General features: G+C 35.5%; 1 protein-coding gene across 15 annotated transcripts in view; it reads left to right on the forward strand.

Annotated features, from left to right (window-relative positions):
- The window catches only part of CAMK2D (calcium/calmodulin dependent protein kinase II delta), a 191,296-nt gene that overhangs the window by 144,725 nt on the left and 24,876 nt on the right, over window positions 1-21,695 (forward strand). For 4 of the 15 annotated variants that reach the window (XM_068941784.1, XM_068941782.1, XM_068941781.1 and 1 more), the window contains 5 exons: window positions 837-959; window positions 2,056-2,139; window positions 3,014-3,056; window positions 7,457-7,494; window positions 17,479-17,527. In XM_068941784.1, the coding sequence (XP_068797885.1) occupies window positions 837-959; window positions 2,056-2,139; window positions 3,014-3,056; window positions 7,457-7,494; window positions 17,479-17,527 (337 nt within the window). Of the gene's footprint in view, window positions 1-836; window positions 960-2,055; window positions 2,140-3,013; window positions 3,057-7,456; window positions 7,495-9,009; window positions 9,043-13,261; window positions 13,322-14,895; window positions 14,938-17,478; window positions 17,528-21,695 lie in introns of all 15 variants that reach the window. The other 11 variants (XM_068941786.1, XM_068941783.1, XM_068941785.1 and 8 more) reach the window with 5 other exon arrangements.

Consider the following 21,695-nt stretch of genomic DNA (forward strand, 5'->3'; position numbering starts at 1 on the left):
AAGTGATGGTCGTGCTATGGCCTTTTAGTGGAAATGAATTTATGGTCTGTCTAGTCTTCATCATAGTGAACAAGTAATCATATAGCAATAAACAAGATGACAGTGGGAATTACAGTTTCAGCTGAGAAGGCAAGAGATGAGTAAGTGCAGAGACTGAGCTATGCGTCTGTATTGTACATCCATGGTACATGCTTGTGAAGAACTTTGCCTGGATTATAACAAATTCCTATGATCTAAAAATAATCATTTTTTAATAGGGATACCTCAAAATGAAATGCTCAAGCTTAAGGTCTGCCTTCGCAAAAGCAGTGATATGCATATTTTTCATTCCATTTGCATTTGAGCAGACACTTTGAGTGCATGTGTAAATATTTTGCTGAGCAAGGAGGTGTTAATTTAATGACTGATCAGATTTATACACCATAACTATACAGTTAGCATTAAGATTGACATTGAAAGAAAGCAAACAAGGAGATTGTATAATACTTAATATCTTTATCTTTATTAAACTGAAGCTAGGACTGTATTAGACGCTGCATGACCATATGCCTCCAAGTTAGATTTTGTTATTCCACTTGCCATTGTTATTTTATCCTATGACTTTAAATTAGCATCATGTTACTGTAAACATAAATGCTGTACATCTGAATCAAATCAATAAAAAATTAGAGTAGTAAGGGAGGAAAACACTATTTATAAAACCAGCTAGTTCAGACTATTCTAGTTGTGGCAAACTGCTTTGTTTTTTTTTTTTTTTTTTCCTTAAAACCATTAAAACACGTAAAAGCATGTAGAGATCATGCAAGTTAATATAAACATACATGTTTTTTCTTAAGTTTCCATCACCAGAGTGGGATACAGTGACTCCTGAAGCAAAAGATCTTATCAATAAAATGCTTACTATTAACCCAGCAAAACGTATCACAGCATCAGAAGCACTAAAGCATCCATGGATCTGTGTAAGTAACTTCCACTTATTCAACAAAATAATTTTACAAGCAAGTCAATTTATAGTATTCTTCAGCGTCCAGTGAGGTTATTCAGAGGATAATTTTACGTCCTTATTCATGCTGTTCCATTGCATCTATTCAAGTAGGGAGGTATAAAATTGTAATTATACAAGTATAGTCGATAGTGTCATATATGGAGGTTCCGGCCTGCGATAGTTTGACAGAAGCAGACTCCTTTGTCTTAACTTCATGATGCAGGGGTTCACTGCCAGAATTAGACTGTAATACCTTCATGGCGTTATTGCAAATTCTCAGGGAAAAAGTGTACAAGACAGCCATTTTCAGTTGCATAATGCTTTACATCTTCATTTTCCTATAACCGTTATGATAAGCATGAAATTTAAAGCAGAAAATTAAGAGGCTTGTTATAAGCCAGTCTACAAGTAATAGAAGCTGCCTTTCTGTTACTGGATCCAGCACCACTTCCCAAGTCTCAGTGCACGCCGTAGTTTGACTTTGCGTGTAGTCTTGGCTGATACTTAGAAAGTCACGGGGAGATGTATAGCTCGTTCCCAACCCTTTATTCATGCCAGTAGACTGCATTGTCTTGCCTTTAAAATTGCAATGCAAATTAATTTGGCTTACAGAGAAAATGTAGGTACAGCTGAGTGTTCTCTTAAATATTTCCTGCTGCTGTACTTCACTGAATATAACTAATGCTTAAAAAAAAAAACTTCCTTCTTGTTTTAAAGCATATTTTCTGAGACCGTAATTCATCATGTTACTTTGTTTATGTGAATACTACATAACCTAAAATCTAAGATTTTGTGTTTTTCTTAGTCCTTTTTAATGTGGAAAAATTAATTAATTTCAGGAGGCCCTTACACATGGGAAGCAGAGAGTATAATGAATCCTTGATTTTGTGGTTTCGAAGACTTTCCAAAAGTGTAGAATTCTGCATAAAGGGATAGTCAGTCACACAGGGCAGAAATTAAAGGCTTGAGGCTTGGACTCTGTGGGTTATAATATGCGTGTTTTACAGTAAGTAAAATGCTAGATGTCTGGCTGGATACATTAAAATAATTCTTTCTTCTTCTCCTCTTAGCAACGTTCTACTGTTGCCTCTATGATGCACAGACAAGAGACTGTAGATTGCTTGAAGAAATTCAATGCAAGAAGAAAACTAAAGGTAAGAAAGAAAACTGCAAGGATGATAGATAATTTTGGAGAGATAAAAGTGTAAGTTGACTTCTGTTCCATCTGCAAAACAGATGGTCCCTAAGGGAATTTCCTCTTGAATATTACTATCCAAGAAATATTGGATAGATGATCTGCTTTTAAGCATGGGGATCTTAAACTTTTAACAAAGATGAACAAAACGTAGCATGTCTACGTAAGCTATCCTGTTAAGTATTATAAACAACATGATGCTGGGTTCAGTATATCCTTTTGTAAACCTAATTGCATTTCTAGTCTATCATAAAGGAGTGTTTTAAGAAGGAAATTTTTTAATGAGTATTGCGTAGTTTTCTTGGATTGAGAATAATAACTATCATCTTCATTTATAAAAAGTAAAAATATTTTGTTGAAGGAAAAAAATCCCTAAGGCTATTCTTGTAGAATAGCCTTTCTTTTATTCTGATCAGCCAAAACAGTTACAAAAGTGAACATTTTTGATCAGCACATTGCAAATAAACTCCTCCTCCTACCCCCCAAAAAAGATTCTAAGCACACAGATCAAGTCCATTTCATTTTCAACTTTGTATTTTGTGATTCAGCTACTGATTGCTGTGCCTGTGAGTACTGAGGGGTTGCGCATTACATACTGACAGTTAGTAACTGCTTGAGATCACCAAGATGCCGAGAGGTGCATAAGTTACACTTAAATTACAGTTTATGCATTCACAGCATCATGTATGACAGATAATGCACAGCAAATCCGTTCTTTCTGGGTTAGTTCAGCAATTTATGCAATTTGTGAGTGTATTTTCCTTTGTGTTGTGTTTTACACAAGAATTTTACACAAGTGTAATGCTAATTTGAGAAAATGTATTTGTACACAGGGGGCCATTTTGACAACTATGCTGGCTACCAGAAATTTCTCAGGTATGTTCATTGAGCTCCACACTCATATGGCCTTGGCTTTCTGATGTTGATGATGAAGAAGATCTAGTTAGGATTTGTATAGTATAAAAGAACCTTTATTGCTGAGGAGTGTGTAAATATGGTACATCAAAGTTGTTTCTTTTACAGAAAAAAACAAGAAAATTAAGCTATTTAGGCTAAATTCAATCTTTTCTAGCTTACTTCAGCTAATGCAGTATTTCAGTGGAAAGTGTGTTCCTTCTCTTTACTTTTTTAGTGTTATCTGTAGTTTCTTGTTGAAAGACAGACAGTATTTTCCTGGCCATTTTGATGGAGGAAACTGAAAACAATATGTATAATTCCATACGTCTAAGTGTGGTCTAACAGCATTGAAAAAGTAATTTGTTTTTATATAACTGAAATCTCATTCCAGGATTTGATTGCATCGTATATTAAGAAAATATATGTTGTTCATTTTTTATTACTTTGCTGAGGAGTAAGAAGTAAGTTTAAAATGGTCCTTCTTCCTCCTTTCTTGTAATTCTAGTTTGATATAAAGAGATTTAGGTGTTTATACTAAATAAATTACAATAGTGGAGGCCAAAATATGTTTGCTGTTAGTAGGGTTAGAATTATCTGGAATAACAGTATGTCCAAAATTATGATGCTATGCTCAATTTTTCATTTGCCATTCAAAATTCTAAGTGAATAGTGAAAAATAACACCAAATTTAAAAATCCATAATTTACAGTTTCTCCTACTCTGTGATTTAAGTGTTGGAGTGTAACTGAAATTAATTTACAGATAAAAACGTGATAGTGCTTTGGGCATGTTTTGAATATTAATAAGCACTGAATTATTCAAAATAAGTTAAAGAATTATGAATGGAAGAACAGTTTGTTCTATTTGCATAGTATTTAAAATGCACATCATCTTTCTGTACTAGGTTCCTGTATTTAATATATACGTAAAATAAAGAAGACCACATTTCTGTAAATTACATTGGGTTAATGCTTAATGAATTGGCAGTAACTTTCTTTTTCCTTTTGAAGATGGTAATGCTGTAGGTTGCATATCTTGTAAAAATGAATTATTTTAAAATATGAAACGATGAGTCATTTCTCATCGCTATTCATAACTGTAACTGTCTGTATATGTAAGGGTCAATTTTGACTTTCATGAAGGAAAAAAAGCCAAAGTCATTTAAAACATTATTTTGGCATAAAAACAAATAGGTTTTTTTGGCTTTGTTTTGGATTTTTTTCACCCGTCATCTCTGTTTTATACCATAATGATGCATAATGACATTTTACTTTTCAAGTTGTTTATTCATTGTATTCATTGCAGCACATGCTTTTGAAGGTCATTTGTCCATAGCAATGTGGTTATAAAAGTGTTTTATTTTCCTTTTTCTTTCTTTTATGTGGAATGTATATTCCTTGTGAGGTAAGACCCTCAGCACGTGAAAGGAACATCTTTTTTCTCTTCCAAATCAAAATTGCTGTTTGCCCTAAATCACTTTTATTTCTTCATATTGTCACAAACGCCATTTCTTTTCAGTTTGCTTTCTGGCTTACTAGCACTGCATAGGTTTTATTTATAGCTATTGCTTGTAGTTGCAAAAAGTCTTTCATTGCGGGCTTAATTTAGAATATGCTAATTGCTTTGCTACTGCAAATTTTTTAAATATTTGATCTGTATGCAGGATTTGTGCCTAGAGAAAGATGCATTAAAATATTCTTAAAAATACATTTCAAGTTAAAAACAGCAATGGCAGAAGCAGTTGAGTAAAAATTATGTTGTCTCACATGACATACTGCGTAATAATCTGAAACATTTCAAAGGACATGCTGGCAATGCCATAAGCACAATACTTGCAGTTATTCCTTTTGGTATCCTCATTTGACTTGTTTTTGTTTATGTTTTTGCATATAACAGGCAATATTTCCTAAGCATTGAAAAAACTCTGAAATTCTATACACAAGTTTAGCGAAAGGACCTGATTTGTTCTGAACAGCAGCCTATAAAAATTAATTTATGATTTCCCATATTTTTGTGAACTCTAACACTGTAAAACAGGCTTCGAAAGGAATGAATTTATGGAGGTTTTGGCCTTAGGTTTTAGAAGTAGTCCCCCCTCCTCTTCTGTCCATAAATTAATTTCAGAAGTTAATGGAGTTCCTAAATATTTGTGTTGTTGTAAAGTCTAACGATTGCATCGGGTTCAAAGCCTCGCTGCAACACGTTCTGTAAGCACACATTACAATGGGATGTATCTTATCTCAAAAATTTACATAAAATACTTTATTTTAAATGTTAACTTACGTGTGTATTATATGTAAAAACTTTCTAGATTTCTGCTACATAATACAAACAAGTGGTTTTTTTTTGTTAATCTTAGCTGGAAATCAGGGGCCTTGTCACATTTTTAATAGTAGTGTTTGCTGATGTCCATAATTATGAAAATGTATTTGGAGGAGTAATATACATGTGTTAAATTACAAACATTAACCCGACTTAATTGTCTGCTGTTAATGTGAACAGCACAATAATGGACATTAGCTATTTCTGTACAGTTTCTGGGGTGTTGTTACATTTTCAGTAGTCCAAACAAAGCTAAATGAGCTCTTGATGCAGATACAGCTGATGCATAAGCCACAAAGAGAGAAATGAACTTCAAGTTTAAACCAGATAGTCATTAGCCCAAGGCCCACCCAGCCAACTGGTTTTACCACTTCTCTTATGTGCTTAGTAATTGATCCCGTGTGTATTGAAGAGAAATGTTTACAAATAGCTTCTCTCTATGTAAATAGAAGACATAGAGCATATATGCACAAGGGCATGGCCACTGAGTACAAAGTAGATTCAAAAGGCCTAACTTCACATGTTCCTCTGAAACATTTAGCGTTTCTGATGCTGAATGGAGAGGGAAACAAACGTTGGTCACCTGTCATCAGAAGCAGCACTGAATTTTTTGAGTACTGTTTTAAGTAGCACCAAGTATTGTCCATGCAAGGGGAAGGAGGCTAAAATGTATGATGTTGTCCCCTCTTCCCGTTCTCATTCCTCTCTCCAAAATCCTGAAATAGTTTGAACAACCTCAGGCTGGCACGGCCCAATCATTTCATTTTTCAAAAAGAGAAAGAATACCTGTAAGGGTCGAGCTCCATGTCGTGTCTGTCTCCCCTTGGTTACACCACAGTTTTAGCCTGGAACATTTCTCTATCAAAAATGCTTCCTAATTCTAAGCAGAACAGCACCTTCTTTACAACCTAAACTACAATATATTTTCTAATAGATGAAGTTCATAAACAACAAATACAAATGCCAGGCTCATTTTGTACTCCGTTATTCTTCTGGTCTCCGGCAGTGACTCGGAAGCATTTACACTTGTGAATAGTTTAGTTGAATTTGGTATGTATTTCCCAGCATGTATTTCTTCCGCAGATGTTCACAATTTCAGGGTTTTGGTTTGCTTGCTTGCAGGTTAGCCCTCCAAATTTAGTAATTTGGACTAGTTTGACCCAGTTTAAGTGGCAAGATTTAAAGCCTAGTACACTTGTGAATCAAAGTTGCGACAAAATCTTTCCCATCAGATCAGATTGAAATTATAGACAAATCAAACACTTATTTTGAAGAAATTTGATCAGGGTGCAACAAGGTTCAGAAAGTCATAGGTTTTCCTCGTTAGAAATTGAAGCATAGCTACCATTCTTAATTATTAACTGCCCAAGAAACTTTCCTCTGAAACAAAACTTCACTACCAGATTGTTCTTCCTTTTGTATTTGCAACCTCCTTGTCCTTTTCAGTGAAGTTACTGATACTGTCATTGTGGGAGTCACCATTGCTCACAAGTGCTCTTTTATAGTGCAGTTGACTTTTCATTTATTGGAATAGATAGTCGTGTACCTGATTATACTTTTAAGGTACTTTACCCCATCGATTAGATGTTGCTTACTTTTATGTCACTCTCGTATTAATAACATCATTAAGGTAACAGTGAGCTCTGTGAACATCATATCAAAGTCCCTGCCATCAGAAGAGTACTGCTTCATAGTTGTATCAAACTATCCATGTCAACAACTGTAAGCATATTTCAGTCAAGAAAAGGAATGTATTCAAAGCTGCTTCTCCTCAGCCTATCCTACTTCCATTTCTTTTATGACACCCAGTAGCTTCTAACAACTAACAACAATTGTTTAGTTACCAACAGCCTTAGTCAATAGAAGAGAAGTATTACACTCCTCAGTATTTGTAGTTTCTTAAATACTATGAATATCTTATTTCCTTTACTTAGAGCAACAAAGAGAAAATAGAAACTGGAAATGTATGCAGCTGGGGGACAATGGGGGATTGCTGCACAGCTGATTGACCTCAGTAGTAACCAGCTGACACTGAAATTATTTCTCTCATTTTACAGCAGCCAAGAGTTTGCTGAAAAAGCCGGATGGAGTCAAGGTAGGTTAAATACGTTAAAATATGTTTGCTTATTCACTGTCTGTAACTTCTGCCAGTTTTTAGGCTTGAATATGGTTATTTCTTTTCTCTATAGAATTTGCTAAGTGCTTCTTAGTGCATATTTGAAGTGATTGAAGTTAGTTGAAAAATAACAAATGAAATAAAAGGAATAGTTGAAAAACGAGCATTTTAATAAGTGGAAAATAGAAAACTGCTGGAGAAAGAATACTTCACTTGCTATTTCAGTGAAGGGTGATTGTGTAATTAATGACTCGGTGTTATGAATTAGCTTATGAATATAAATGACGGTTTGCTGGTGGGCATATTAGTTTTTTAGGTACCAGTGCTTATCTGCAGCTCTGTTGCCTCCATGTTTCCCCTTGATTTTTCATTAGATTCCATGGAAGATCAAAAGTTTATTGGTAGGTTTGGCTCCACATGAAGCATATTCTGCCAGATTTACTGGGTACATTTGGCAGAACTTGAGGGGTTTAATATGTCAATAGATAAGTTTGTCCTTACTAATAGACCTTGCTAAGAAGGGAACATTTTGGCAGCTTTCATACATAATTTAGAGTTCGTATTATCATGTCACCAGATCCTGCAGGAGGATAGATGCTTCGCAAATGAACATTCTGGATAAATACTTTGAAAAACAGCCAGAAAAAAAAAATCACTCAGCAGTGAAAAATGTTTTATTTCTTTTCCTGGAGGACTCCTGAAGACTAAAATAAGCGCCTCAAGCTTTCATAACATGATTCGAAAGATTTTCTTCTGTGCTCTGTGTATTTTCTCAGGAGTGTATCTTTGACTTGAAATTTAGTTTTGTATTTAATCTTAACTTTTCACTCTAACAAAACTTTGTGTACTTCAGTACCAGATTCATGATATATTTATCCCTGCACTCCCAAATATGCACATTTTCCCTATCAAAATAATCTTGAGACTGACTTAAAATGAAGTGAGCACACTGTGATTTCAGTGCTTCTCCCTGACAAGTAATAGATATCTTAGCTGCATGGGGAAGCACATCATCTGTACTATTCTGTTATTTTTGTGGAAAACCCTTAATGTCTTTAATTGTGGAATATTTAAATTGTATGTACTCCAGCTGAATAGCTTTTCCTTTTAAAATATCATTCCTCCTACAGGTCTACAGTAATATTTGTTAAACGTTAATTTTGATTTTTTATTGCAAACAATTGTTGCCAAAATTTTGCCTACATTCCACTTGTGGGGCTTTGATACTTTACAGCATATTTTATATTTCTGCTGTTTTCCTGTGTGGTTATGTGGAGCAAAGAGAGTGATTATACGTCTGGGGAGGTCTATTTTCATCTTTTCTTTTATTGAGAAACTGTGTTCTCCATAGCATTTTTCTACCCCTTTCTACAGCTTAAGCTGTCTTTAAAAATAGAACAAACAACAGAAATATACTGTTCTCCATGCATTGCTACTTTAAATCCAACCAGTCACGTTTTCTTCTTTTCCTTTCTCTCTGACTGGTCAATTCAGAAAAGGAAGTCCAGTTCGAGTGTTCAGATGATGGTGAGGATCTTTATCTGACAGATTTTTCCTCCTGTGAAACGTTCACACTTAGAAATCAAACAGTTGCGTTTAGTTCTGTTAACATACTGTGAGAAGCTGCAAGACTTTAAAGTACAACCTTGTGAATTTTAAGCCTGCAGTTGCTATATGCCATCCACAGTGAATTGTTCTGCAGTTCTTTCAAACAAGTTTTTTATTATTTCAAACTGGGGACATGTAAATACAAAAAAGTAGATGTAACATTGGCCAATGCAGCTGTCCTTAGTAGATAAAAGTAGTAACAAAATAGTAATCTCATAACAGCCTTCCATTATTTTTAAAAATCTCTCTATATTAAAAGCTAATAATATTAATATAATAAAATGTAACACAGACTACATTGCTCTGCATAGTGAAATAGTATAGCTTTAATTGAGCAATGGTCAGGATGCGCTGCTAAATGCTCAGGAATCAAAAAACAACTCCACAGCCTGGTGCACTTTCCCAGCTAACTTCCTTCACAGCTCAGGGTGTTATCACCACGTGTCCCAAGTGACCGTCAGTCTCTCTAATTCTCTTCCTCCTTGACCTGCTCTACGGTTCTGCATTCATTTGGCCTCTGTGCCTCCATAGGGCAACTCATTATATTGCTGTTTATTATGGTTTTGAACCTGAATTTGGAGGTGTTTGTGATGATCTGCTCTGATGTCCCAGCCAGCTTCTGTTGCTGCTGAAGGTAGAAAGAAGGCAAATGTTTGTTGTTCACGCCTTTCTCTGGGAAGCACAGCTCTCCTTGAAAAGTAAAAAGTGCTAGTCAGATCAGAGTGGGCGTGTAGTTACACAGGTAACTATTCTGTTCTTCTTTGTGTGAATGTAGAATTTCAGTGAAAGAGTATCAGTGCTAGTGGTGTCCAAATGAGGGTCAGAGGACAGGTACTGTGGGGATATTTCTAGTATCCTAAACATGAAGCATGCTTTAACTCTGTGGTTACAAAAGTATTCTGTGGAGAAGTAAGTCCCAAGCTACAGGTTTTGTTCCTTAAAATGTTTTTATAAAATATTGAAAAAAGACCATTAATGACTCTACAGTCATGTCCAGCTGTTTACTGTGTTTGTGTGCGTCTGTCCTGTGCTACTATCAAACTTAAAAGAGTGGCTCTTGACAAGTAATGCTTTAGTATAAAAGTTTTTCTTCTTCATAACAAACAGATCACCAATTCAGTATAATTTAAATTTAGAATAGTTGTTTCACATGAAAATACTTTACTCCTTTTGGAATAGTTTCCCTTTTCTGTTAAAATACATGCAAAACAGACAAGTGTGTATTCATATATCTTAACAAAAAATCACATGTGTGTGTTACATGAGAGAGAGAAAGCGTACAGGCTTATTGCTGTTTTCTCTGTAAGCTTCAAAGGGTTTTGCCAAGTTCTGCTTATACAGAAGAAATAACTTTGTTTTAAGTTACATTATCTCTTTCTGCTTTTAGTAATGATTGCTGTGTTCTTGATATGTTACTAATAAGATTTGAATATATTTCCTGCAGTTTTCAGCAGTAGCTGTAATGGATATTGTTTATTTTTATAGGACTTTCACCAAGGGAGTATGGACCCAAGCCTGCTCTCCTTACTCAGGCAAAATTGGAGTTAAAATTTGATTAACCTGTTTTCATTATGTATTCAGCAACAAGCTTTTTTTGGCATATCACTTTATTTTTGGTATTAAGCTACTACTGAATGGGACTGTATGAAATCTGGGTGAAATCTTCATTTCCTTCGTCATGTTTTTGCTTTGTGTGTCTTTGTGTCTTTTATTAGTTACTTTTTGTTGGTAGTCTCTTGATGACTAAGCTGTCACCAGAATACGAACTTTTAGTTATACAAGTTGATGTGTGATTTTCTCTTGTGTTTGAAGACTTAGTATGCCATCAAGCAGTGTTGTGTGTGTGCTCACTACTCCATAATCCTCCTGTAGAAGTTCCATTTATTGAAGCAGTTGGGGGTTTTCTAAGGTTTTTCCTGAGTAAGGACTTCAGGTTTTGCCAATGTCACAGTCCCATAAGTATCTAAGCAAGTTAGTTATATAAAATACTCGCTCATATTTATGTCTGAAAAAGCTCCCTGTGAATGCCATTATGCACCAAGGTTTGGTTTCTCCCCCTGTGTTGAGTTCCGAGAGCCCAGCAACTTCTGGCTAAATTGCACTTGGAGTGCACAGTTGTGAGTAGATAAATTAAACTTCCTTGGCAATAACTAGTCTAAGTTGGGCCATAAACACTTGGAATTCAGTAATCACTCTTATTTTCTCTTAATGACAACTTCTGCAGAAAGACTAGTGTTAGAAAAATACAGATGTCTCATCCTCCTGCTGCAGAACACTATTAACTTTTGTTTTTAAATTAAAGTTAAATTGTGGGAGAATGGGGCCTATCATAAATATTGCTAAGTAAGATTTAGTTTGGAAATAATATTCTTCTGGCATTAACTAATTAGGCTGCAGTAGATTCCTGAAAGACAAGTCGAGTGCTGTTAAGATAAGGAAATTTGCACTCTGCACTTAATTAATGCAAATCCTGTCTGCATTTCCATAATCTGGGCGTGTCCTAAGCAAGACTTGAATTTAGCTACAGGCTTCATTCCCCCAATCAATGAGTCAGCTGCTGTACCTGTACCAAAGTGAAATAATAATGGAAAACTGCTGAGGATATTATGTTCAGTGGATTTCACCAGTGGTGTAAACTTCTGAAGGCTCAAATTTAGCAAAGCCTTAGCACTGACAAAACTTAAACCTGCACCTCTGAGAAGTCGAGTACCTCACCTGAGACTACAGAATCATTGGGAAGCTTGAATTAGAAGTCAGATATTTCTAACGCAGCTCAGTTTGATCCACTGTTCTAGGACATTCCCTTTCTTTATGCTTTTTCATATATACTATTGAGGACGTCATCATTTTCTAATTGGTTTTAGAAAGACTTTTCTTTAAGAACAAGGCTCATAAGCTGGCTCAGAGTATTGCGAGAGTTTGTTTCTTTAAATAGTTAATTTTTTACAAAAAAGCAATTAATGAAAATGATGTATTTTTGTTCTTTTGCTTTGCATGTTTAATGTTAAGTACTGTAAATATATAAGGTTCAGTACGATGATTTTTTTTTTTTGATCAAAGTCTTTCCAAACTATATATCTATATACAGCTTTGCCTGCTGTTTTGGACCACTCTTGTTAAAATTAGACATGACCAAAATGTTTATGAAAAACTTTTCTAATAATTGTCAAAGACAAAAATGACGTTTCAAACTAGTTTTATCTATACTTCAGTATTGTTTCCTAGTGTATGTAAAAAGTAGTTTGGTACCTGATGTTTAATTTTTTTCTACTTTTCATACCACAGTATTTAGAAAAGTGACTTCTTAAAATGAATTTAAAGAATCGGATATATTTAAACTTACTATTTACATCTTTTTGAGATAAGTTTAAGAACTAACATGACTATCCACATGTAAAGTTAGGTAGATATGTAGTGGTTTGTAGATTAAGACTGCAGAAAATGTAGTGTGGAACCTAATACTTTCGGCGTATGGTACCAAAATCGAACAACTGATATGCAGTTACTGCAGCATATTGAGAATGGAAAAATCAGAGCTGGCAGGTTTTTTTTGTCTAAAATAATACCAAGAAGCTAAAGGGGCACCAGTCTATTTCCAACGTCGGTTATATTTATGGTATTACATTCCCAGAAGTCGGTAGAACTATAGATTTCTAAAGAGCTATGAGGAATCAAATGCTATTTATGCTAGTGATTGGTAATTAGAAATAAAGTATAACTGGGCACAGTTATTTAATACTGTTGCGTGATTAGAAATCACAATCACAATTTAGGACTCTGTTTAATAAACCCATATTAATTCTGTAGTCGTCTTATATGTGTTTAGCTGCTTTCTAAAGGCTCTCCGTTCTTTTAAGTGTTACAGCTGAAGTCATCTATACCTTATATAGAACTTCCTAGAGTGCATCTGAAAACCTGTAGCTGGCACGTATGGAGGAGTTACAGCTAGCTATCAAATCTGTTGTTATTGTTCCTTTCAAGTTCATAAGCTCATCTTTCTGTGATTCTTTATTTCCATATCTATATCTATATATAGATATCTATATCTGTATATAGATGTTCTATACAGAGAGATATAGATACGGTGCCTACTGCGAGTTCTAAGGCTTGTCTGTTTCTGTTTTCTGCATACCTACAGATAAACAACAAAACCAACGTGGTAACCAGCCCCAAGGAAAATATTCCTACCCCAGCGCTGGTATACCTGGAATCTTCCTTCTCATGCTGTCTTGAAGTTTTTGACTGTTTTCTGTTTGTTCCTTCTCCTTTTTTGCTTTTTTATGTGTTTACTCCGTTTGCTTTCTAAAAACAGGTTTTGGGAAAACAGCTTTTTGTTTGAATTATGCTTTTCTTTTTTGTGAGGAAGTCCATTGTTAAGCATTGTATCTATTAGTAGAGAAGGTTACATGGAAGCTGGATGCAGTAGAGTCATAGCATTTGTACCTGTAGCTGAGTTTTTTGCATGCTGTGCCAGAAAGTTAATAGAATGCACTTTATGTTGCTCTTAGCTGTTTGTGTGGTGATTGTTTCAATCTTTTAAATGATAACCTTTTGCCAAAAAAGCTCTATTATTTTCTTTGCTTTTGTTTTAATATTAGTATTGATATCAAGGAGAGCTGAGAGGATTATTGCCGAGCAACCATAAAAGAGACCTTATTCAGATTTTCATTCACTGTTCTGTAAAACTCAGCAGGACTTTGCAAGTCTTCACTTACTGGGATCAAGAGGCATCTAGTCCTAAAGCTTTTTGCTGGTTTCTCTTACACTTAAATCTGTAGGAGACATTACCCACTAATAAGGTCCGCAAAGAACATATCAGAGGACTGTTCATAAATATTTATATCACAATCTTGCTTCTGTTAATAACTCCAATTTGTCAGGCATACATGTGTCACAGGGCTTACAAATAGAAATGCTAGCACATAAGTACCCGATTTTGTGAAGTATTGTTTTCCATGTGATCGACACTTTGAAAACATACATGCAAACACACACTGGGAGAGATTTTTCCTCTTCGCTCTTTTTGTGCAACTCACAATGAAGTGTACGTTCCTAAGTAATTTCCAAGCACCAGTTTACAGGTTTATGTGAGAGTATATGGCAGGCTATTCCCGGACATCACTATATACAATAGTACATGCTGAAAGTATGCTGACTAACTGCTATTTCAAGCATTATTTTTTTTTTTTAAAGGGCAAAGGATTTGGGGAAATTACATTTTAAAATGACACAAAGACCTCCCACTGAACTCTGTGCTGCTCTGCCAGGGCAGCAATTGCTAATAGTCTACATATTTCCAAACATGGTGATGTTTAGAGGTAGCTAACTCTTCCTGAGTCCTTATCAATCCATCTGTATTTTTATTTGATCACTTTTTTCTTAGTACTAATGCAAGCAAATGTGCTTAAAGGAAGGAGGTTATTGTTCTTCACCCTAGCAGCTCAGATAAGAAAATGAGCAAAGCATTTAGTATGAGACCTTATGAAAACAAGAGCCTCTTCAGGTCTTCAGAGCTTCAAAGCCCTGTATATGTTGATCATGAATAAGGTCTTTGCATGCTGCTGAATTAAGAGAGAGGGTCTTTTTTTGCTGGCTTGCTGGTTGAGGGAATCTGTATCAGAGAGATCCAGTTTCATCCGCTGGCTGCAGTTAACATTTGTTGTCGCTCTTGTCACTGTTCAGCATTTGTGAGCTGGCTCTTCTTGCACGCCCTCACCCTAATGAGAATGTATTTACCAATGAGAATTTTCTCTTTATTTTGTTCTCACTCAGGAGCCCCAAACTACAGTAATCCACAACCCTGATGGAAATAAGGTATTCAGAAAGGACCGACTCCATCTTGCTTTTCCAAACCACACATTTCATCCATTGTTCTAAAGCAGAATAGGGCCATTCCAAGAATTTATCACGGAAAATCTCATTCCTGTATTTGTTACACCTGGTGTCTCTTGGGCCTGTTTCGTCTGCGTTCTGTTCCTGCTGCGTGCGTGCTGCTGGTCGCTGAGCTCCTGAACTCTTGGGGGAATCAGTAGCAGTTGACAGTGTTCAGTACCCTGTGCAGCCAAGCACGCGGGGTATTGTTTGTTTCTTGTTTCAGACAAAAATTTCTACATTTTAAATAAAATGAAAGAATGCTGTTCTCAGAGCGCGGTGAGATTATATCAAAGACTTCTATGTGGCATTATCACCTCAGATAAAGGCATACTTTCAGCTCATCCCATCTGCTGTTTCTCAGCATGCTTAAACACCATGCTGTGATGTGTCTTTTGCACTGGACTTTGGTTTTCTTCCATAACATCACTGAGCAGTTTCAAAAAAATTTAACGTTTCAAGTTAAGGAGCTCTTTTGATTTTTATACATTTTTCATGCTGTTTTCTTTTTTCCTGTGTATTGTGGTGTTTGTGTTTGGCAGCTGATTCCTAAAACATGTGTTCTATTTTATTTTTTTCGTGCATAGGCTTGAAAAGGGTCAGGAAATATCATCATTTCCATATAACACATGTTCCTAGGTTTCCTGCAAAGAATTTCTCTTCAAAAATAATCACTGTTTACAGTATTGACTTTGAGAAAACCGTCGTATCATTTAGCTAGTCTACTTACCTGTGGTTATTGTATATGTAAAGGATTGAATCTGTGTGAAAAAATAATGCATGCAGACATTTCTCAAGCATGGAAGAAGTGCTGATAGTGTGTATCGTGCTTGCATATACCGTTCGTTTATGTATCTTGCATTTGTAGAACATAGCTTTTATTTTCATCTTACTACTTTTTCAGCTCCCAAAGTTTATGTGCATAAGGGAACGAACAGCGTGTGTTTGAATTCTAGTCTAACCTTTATCGCTAAAGCCACTAAAGGCCACCCCGCCAAACCCAAATAAAATATTGGCATGACTACATCTACTTGACTTTATTATATAATTATTAGCAATTCAGATATTTAATGTCCCAAAAGGTCACAGTAGACAAGCAAACCACTCGGTGTGGAGAGCTGCTCCTAAATTTCTTTGTCTGAAAAACTGAGTGTTGTTATACTATGGCAACTGGAGTGGATGCTTCGATATTACAGGCAACATCTGCTGTGTGAGCTTGTGCATGGTGTTTACAAGTTGTATGTGTGTGGAGTTTTTATTTACTTATAAGTACTCTGTCTAATATACATAACTGATACCTGAGCATGATACCTCTGTGTAGAGTGAAACACCTAACACCAGCCGGAGTAGGAGAAGCATGGTGACTTATTTTGTTTGTGTGTGGACTGATTCATGTAGTTTTATTTATGGATGCCCATACATTTTGTTTTTTAAGGTCTGAGTAGTGCATTAACTGTTTTGAACGTTCCTTTGGCTCAGTAACGGACACTGTCAAATTTATTTTTTATTATTTGATTATAAACACTTCCAAAGAGCTGAAAACAATACCACTGCTATCTTCCATCTTTCAGATAAAAATAGCCCACATAATTCTTTTTGTTATTGAGCTGTGACTTAAAAAAAATATCTTTTCAAAAAAGTGGACAAATAGAAAATCAAGTTTAACAACTGTATATTTTTTTAAATGTGTGCCTATTAGGTTTGACAGTGTCCTTTTTGAATTTATCCCTAACATTTCATGTTTCTGGTAATTCCTGGAAGACTAAGATACAGTATCCTTGTCTTTTTAACAGTGTGGTGGTTTAAGTATAACTGTCTGGTAGACAAGTCATTCCTCCGGATGGCTGGCGATTTGAAGAATACTTCCACAAAGATAACCTTAGTGTATAAAAGTTGTCCTCATAAATTTATCAGTTCTCTGTCTCCTTCACAATTTTTATCACAACAGTATGAAAATGATATCCAAAATTGTATCCAGTTTTCTTAAGATCCCTAGGAGCCTTTTATTTGTTCTAATATACATTGCATCGAGTCTTAAGCGAAGAAAGAAGCACTGCAAGCTGTAGCATGCAGAAGTCTGCATATTTACAAATTGGAATGGAATGACTTATTTTACACAGTTGGTTAATCACTAAGCTTAAAATGGCAAGCTCTCCTCCTGGGCTGACGTAATTCATACAACATTTCAGATGGACTTTGTACAGTTAGATGTTAAAGAAAAACAAATTATTTTTACATTCCTGTGAAGTCAAAACATTAAGACAGCAGGAACTGTATTTATGCTCCCTTTTGAAATGAATGGGAGTGTTTGACATCAGTTTCAGGTGGAAACATCTCAGTCTATGTGTGACCATTTGTTGGTGAATTACATCCCACTCTGCTTCAAGGCTTTGCATGATCTCTGTAACTAACTGTACTTTTCATAGACACATAAATAAGACTTGTTGCATTTTATACATTCTACTTATATTTACTTCTCAACAGGAATCAACAGAGAGTTCCAATACAACCATTGAAGATGAAGATGTGAAAGGTATGATTTTTAGGCTTGAAACATTTGGGAAAGCAGTAACATAGATTATTTGAAATAATTTCAGAAGGTCATTAAAAAGTGAAATTCCTAATGAATCTGAAGGGAGAAGGATTTTTTTTCTCCTTGGTTAATTAAATGATTTTTGCACACTGTACTACTTCTGATGTTTTCAGACTTAACACTGAGTTTTCATGTAGCAAAATGCAATTTGCCATGGTTTTTTGGAATGAAGAATATAAAATTACTGCTTATTGTTTGAAGTATTAGTCCAGTAATAATATAAGTTGATTAAGAATTTATAATTCAGTGCTTTCTAACGCAGATTTAATTCATGTACTTTTAGCATGTGTGGAGTTTTCTTTGTGGTTTTTTTTTTGAGGTCAGCATTTTAATTTTTATTCTGTTCAGATGCCAGTGTTTCATTTTGTTTCTCTTTTGTTCTGGCCATACAGTTATTTCAGTCTTCTTTTATTGTTCAAAAAACTAAAAACAATGAATTTGCTATAAAATCAATTCAGTAATCTTGCAGAACTTTCCCCTTTTGCTCCAAATATTATACTGTGATATTGCTCATACTTATTTTAATAATATTTTGTTTTTAAAACTGTATTGTGCTTGCGAATGGTTGGTTTGCAGAAGCGACTGTTTTTTAGCATCAAAGTACGATGTTATACGTACAATTGAAACACAAGCCAGAGATGATAGTAAAAAAAAAAAAAAAAATTAGAGAATAGGAGAGAGAAGGTGAAAATTCTCAGTTAACTGTTGTAGTATGGGGTATGTTTTATGTTGTAAGTAGTTACGTGCCCATAGGAGTCACCGTTACTGTTTGTGTTAGCAAAGCTGTGCACGGATTTGAACCTGCTGGAGATCTTTGTTGGCTCCAAAAGAGTATGGGAACATTTTAAAATTTAGAAGAGATTCAAACAGAAGGTAGTTTGAATTGTATCAAAAAAACCTAGTGTTTTGTTTCTAGTTGATAGAACAGGTGCTATCCATGTTTGATAAAAATTTCAATGTTGCCAGAATAACAAACTGATAAGTGTCCTGTTTTAGGATTCTCTGGCATTTGCTAATCAAACATTACACAAGGAAAACAAGATAGCCTAATTTCTTTAATGAGACATGCCATTGTCTTAGCTATAGTCCAGAAGTCCAGATGAGCATCATTAACCTGGCGATATTGTGTATGCTTCCTGTCCTAAGCAAGTCATTTCTTTACTTAATGAGGAAACAGCACATTTACACACAGTCCGTAAGGGCAGACAAATTCCGATTCCGCTCTCCTTGCATGTGCTATCAAATCTTTTCCAGGGTTCATATAGCATATTTGTTATTCTGCTGAGTTTATTTTTGTATTTCAAATACTATCATTTCGGCAGAATCAATAACATTGAAGAGATTTAAAACATTCGCATAATCTTGCATCTTGAGAAGATGCTAGTTGACTATTCAGTTGCTGCAAATGTTGTGAACCAGAAGATCAGGAGAGGCAGCATGAGTATAAAAGCTAATCCCAGCCCTATGCCCCATAAGGGAAGAGCAAAATGAACGCAAGATTTCTATCCCCTTCATGAAAATTCCTCTAATATCCAAATTTTAATGACCTACTTATGAGCTAATTTCCTCCTCTTACTGATAGGTTTTGAAAAATACTATATTGAATGTATCGTTATGGTTCCCTTAGTTATCTCCCAGTGATGAGAAGGAGGAAACTCACGGGGGGAGAGGACAAATTCTTATTCGGAGCAAACTTAGCCATTGAACTTTTTTTATATTACCGAGGCTTACTGCGCAGATGTGAGACCAACAAACAAACCTGCAAATATGCTTTGGAGAAATATGTAAGGCCATCCTTTCTGAGTAACAGTTTGTGTTCTATAGGATATTTATAAACTTTCATCCACAAAGTAAGGAACTTGCATTTTTAGAGGACAGAAGTTCACTCACTAGGGTTTGGGTAGTTGTAGCATAACATTCATTAAAAGGTGAATAAAATTAAAATTTACTTACAATAATAAAGCACTATAAAAATCCATTATTTAATGTAGGTTTATGACTCTTCATTAGCTGTTTTTGAGACTATATACCTTTTAGATAGGGAATGCATTTCTTCTTGTGCAAAAACAGAATTAAGAGTTTGTAATTTCTGTGTACACCTGGATACAAATGTTCAGTATTAATAATACAAGAGACTTCAGGAGCTTAAAATCATGTTCTTATCCCATGGGTTGTCAGCTTCATTGAACAAACTGACAGTTAGTGGAAAAGATGGACTCTCGTTTGTTGGAAAATCCAGGTAATTGTTAGAAGGTTGATTAGTGCCTTCAGATCGTACTTATTTTACTGATGCAAAAAGTATTTTTGTAGTGTTATGAGCAAATCATTTGTAGTGGTGTTCCCTCTGTAAAAACAAATTAAGTGGCACTGAACATCACTTTAGTGTTGAAAATACAGCAGATACCATTTTCATTGCAAATATGCCATTTTGCCTGGCTTTTTTCAAAGTACTTTGAGATTTGAAAATGCAGATTATTTGGCATTGGCTTTACCAGTATGTGACACCCTGAATCTGTTTTGATAAACCTCTTACGTTCTGAACTTTTATGGTCCTAACGATGAGCCTGGGAAAACTCTTGAAGCTTAACAGGAGTTTGGAGTCGCTCTGTGAAACACTAGTCACACGGTAGCAGCTGTTGAAGGAGTTTACGGAGTGAGGCACTGTGCTGAAAATACAGACTTTATGTCATGCTTTATGTAAGCTCCATTGGGCATTTATCTCATGGCATCTTAGCTCAGGCAGTCAGAGCACACCTGTAGTATTGCTGTTTCCTTTTTCTGCTGTGACTCTTGTCACTGCTTTGGGAAATGCTGAGGAACTCAGCTGGTGTACAGGCTAGTATCTGCAGTCTTCTGCACTGAAAGAAGTGGTGGAGGGAAGATTTTCTGGGTGTGCTCCCTCATTGTCTCACACCATGCACTGCTAGTAACAATGCAGCTGTAAATTATGATTTTTATTACTGCATGAGCTGGAGTTAGCTCTAATTAAGTTGTGGATACAGCGCTTTGTTCTCGAAGTTTTGGTGAATCATTTCACCTCCACTTGAACAAATTCTCAGGCACATTAACAGCCGATACCCACTAACTTTAAATAACAGCCTGTGATAACAATTTGAGTTAACGGAAAGTAATGGCTTGGAGAACAATTACAGGTATCTGCAGCTGATGTAAAGGAAAATGCAGTGTGATTTACCTTTATTCATAACACTTTCTATTTCCTCCTTCAAACCATTATATGTAGTTTAGCAACTAACCTCATTAAATGAATAATTTAATTATAGGGCCTCTGCACAATGATATAACACCATGTTGTAACTATAGAATTTTATCTGTAACTTTTTGTTTGAAGCATAGCACATATAATTGTATTTCTGAGATACGATTTTAAGAAAAACAGCAATGCAAATGTTTTGCCTAGCACTTTTATTTAATTCTGTAATATCACCATTAAGGGCAGATGACCATTAAATGACCATTGCATACTTTATTCCTAAAACAAAAAAGAGGATCTTTTAATCATGGGTCTGAGAGACGAGATATTTGTCATATTCTTCTTTCTGCTGAAGCTTAGTGACAGATGCAAAACATTTAGGAGATGAAGTTTCTGCCATTTGTAGGTTCCTGACCCTTTACTGCATAATGATACAAAGGGCAGAAAGTGAGTGAGCCAGTAAGATGAGCTGGGGCTGCACTGTGGTGGGAGTGTTGCGTCGTATATTTTTCGGATGCTGCATGAAGAGGAACTGAAAGATGTTACTGTGTTTGCAGTAAAGTAAGCAGAATACAATGTGCTGCTGTTCTTCACTTGCTCTGGTAGGAAGGTGGGGAAGCTTTCTCCCATCTGTGAATGACGGTTTGAACCGTAACATCTGGGATAATTATGGGAACCTCTTACACTGATGCAACTGTTAGAGCATTGGGTCTGTGGCTTAACACTTGGCATTTGCTATTTATTGCCTTAGGTTCACCAAATGCTGGGTGCATGTTTTATTCCAATGTGTGGGGACTTCATTTTCTGTTTATTTAAATACCAATGTAATCTCCCGGTTGTTAATTGCTTGCAAGCTTGCCTGTTTTTTACTTTTTAATATTCTTCTCATGCTTCTAA

Source organism: Struthio camelus, chromosome 4 (genome assembly GCF_040807025.1).
Source record: "Struthio camelus isolate bStrCam1 chromosome 4, bStrCam1.hap1, whole genome shotgun sequence".
NCBI lineage: Eukaryota > Metazoa > Chordata > Aves > Struthioniformes > Struthionidae > Struthio > Struthio camelus.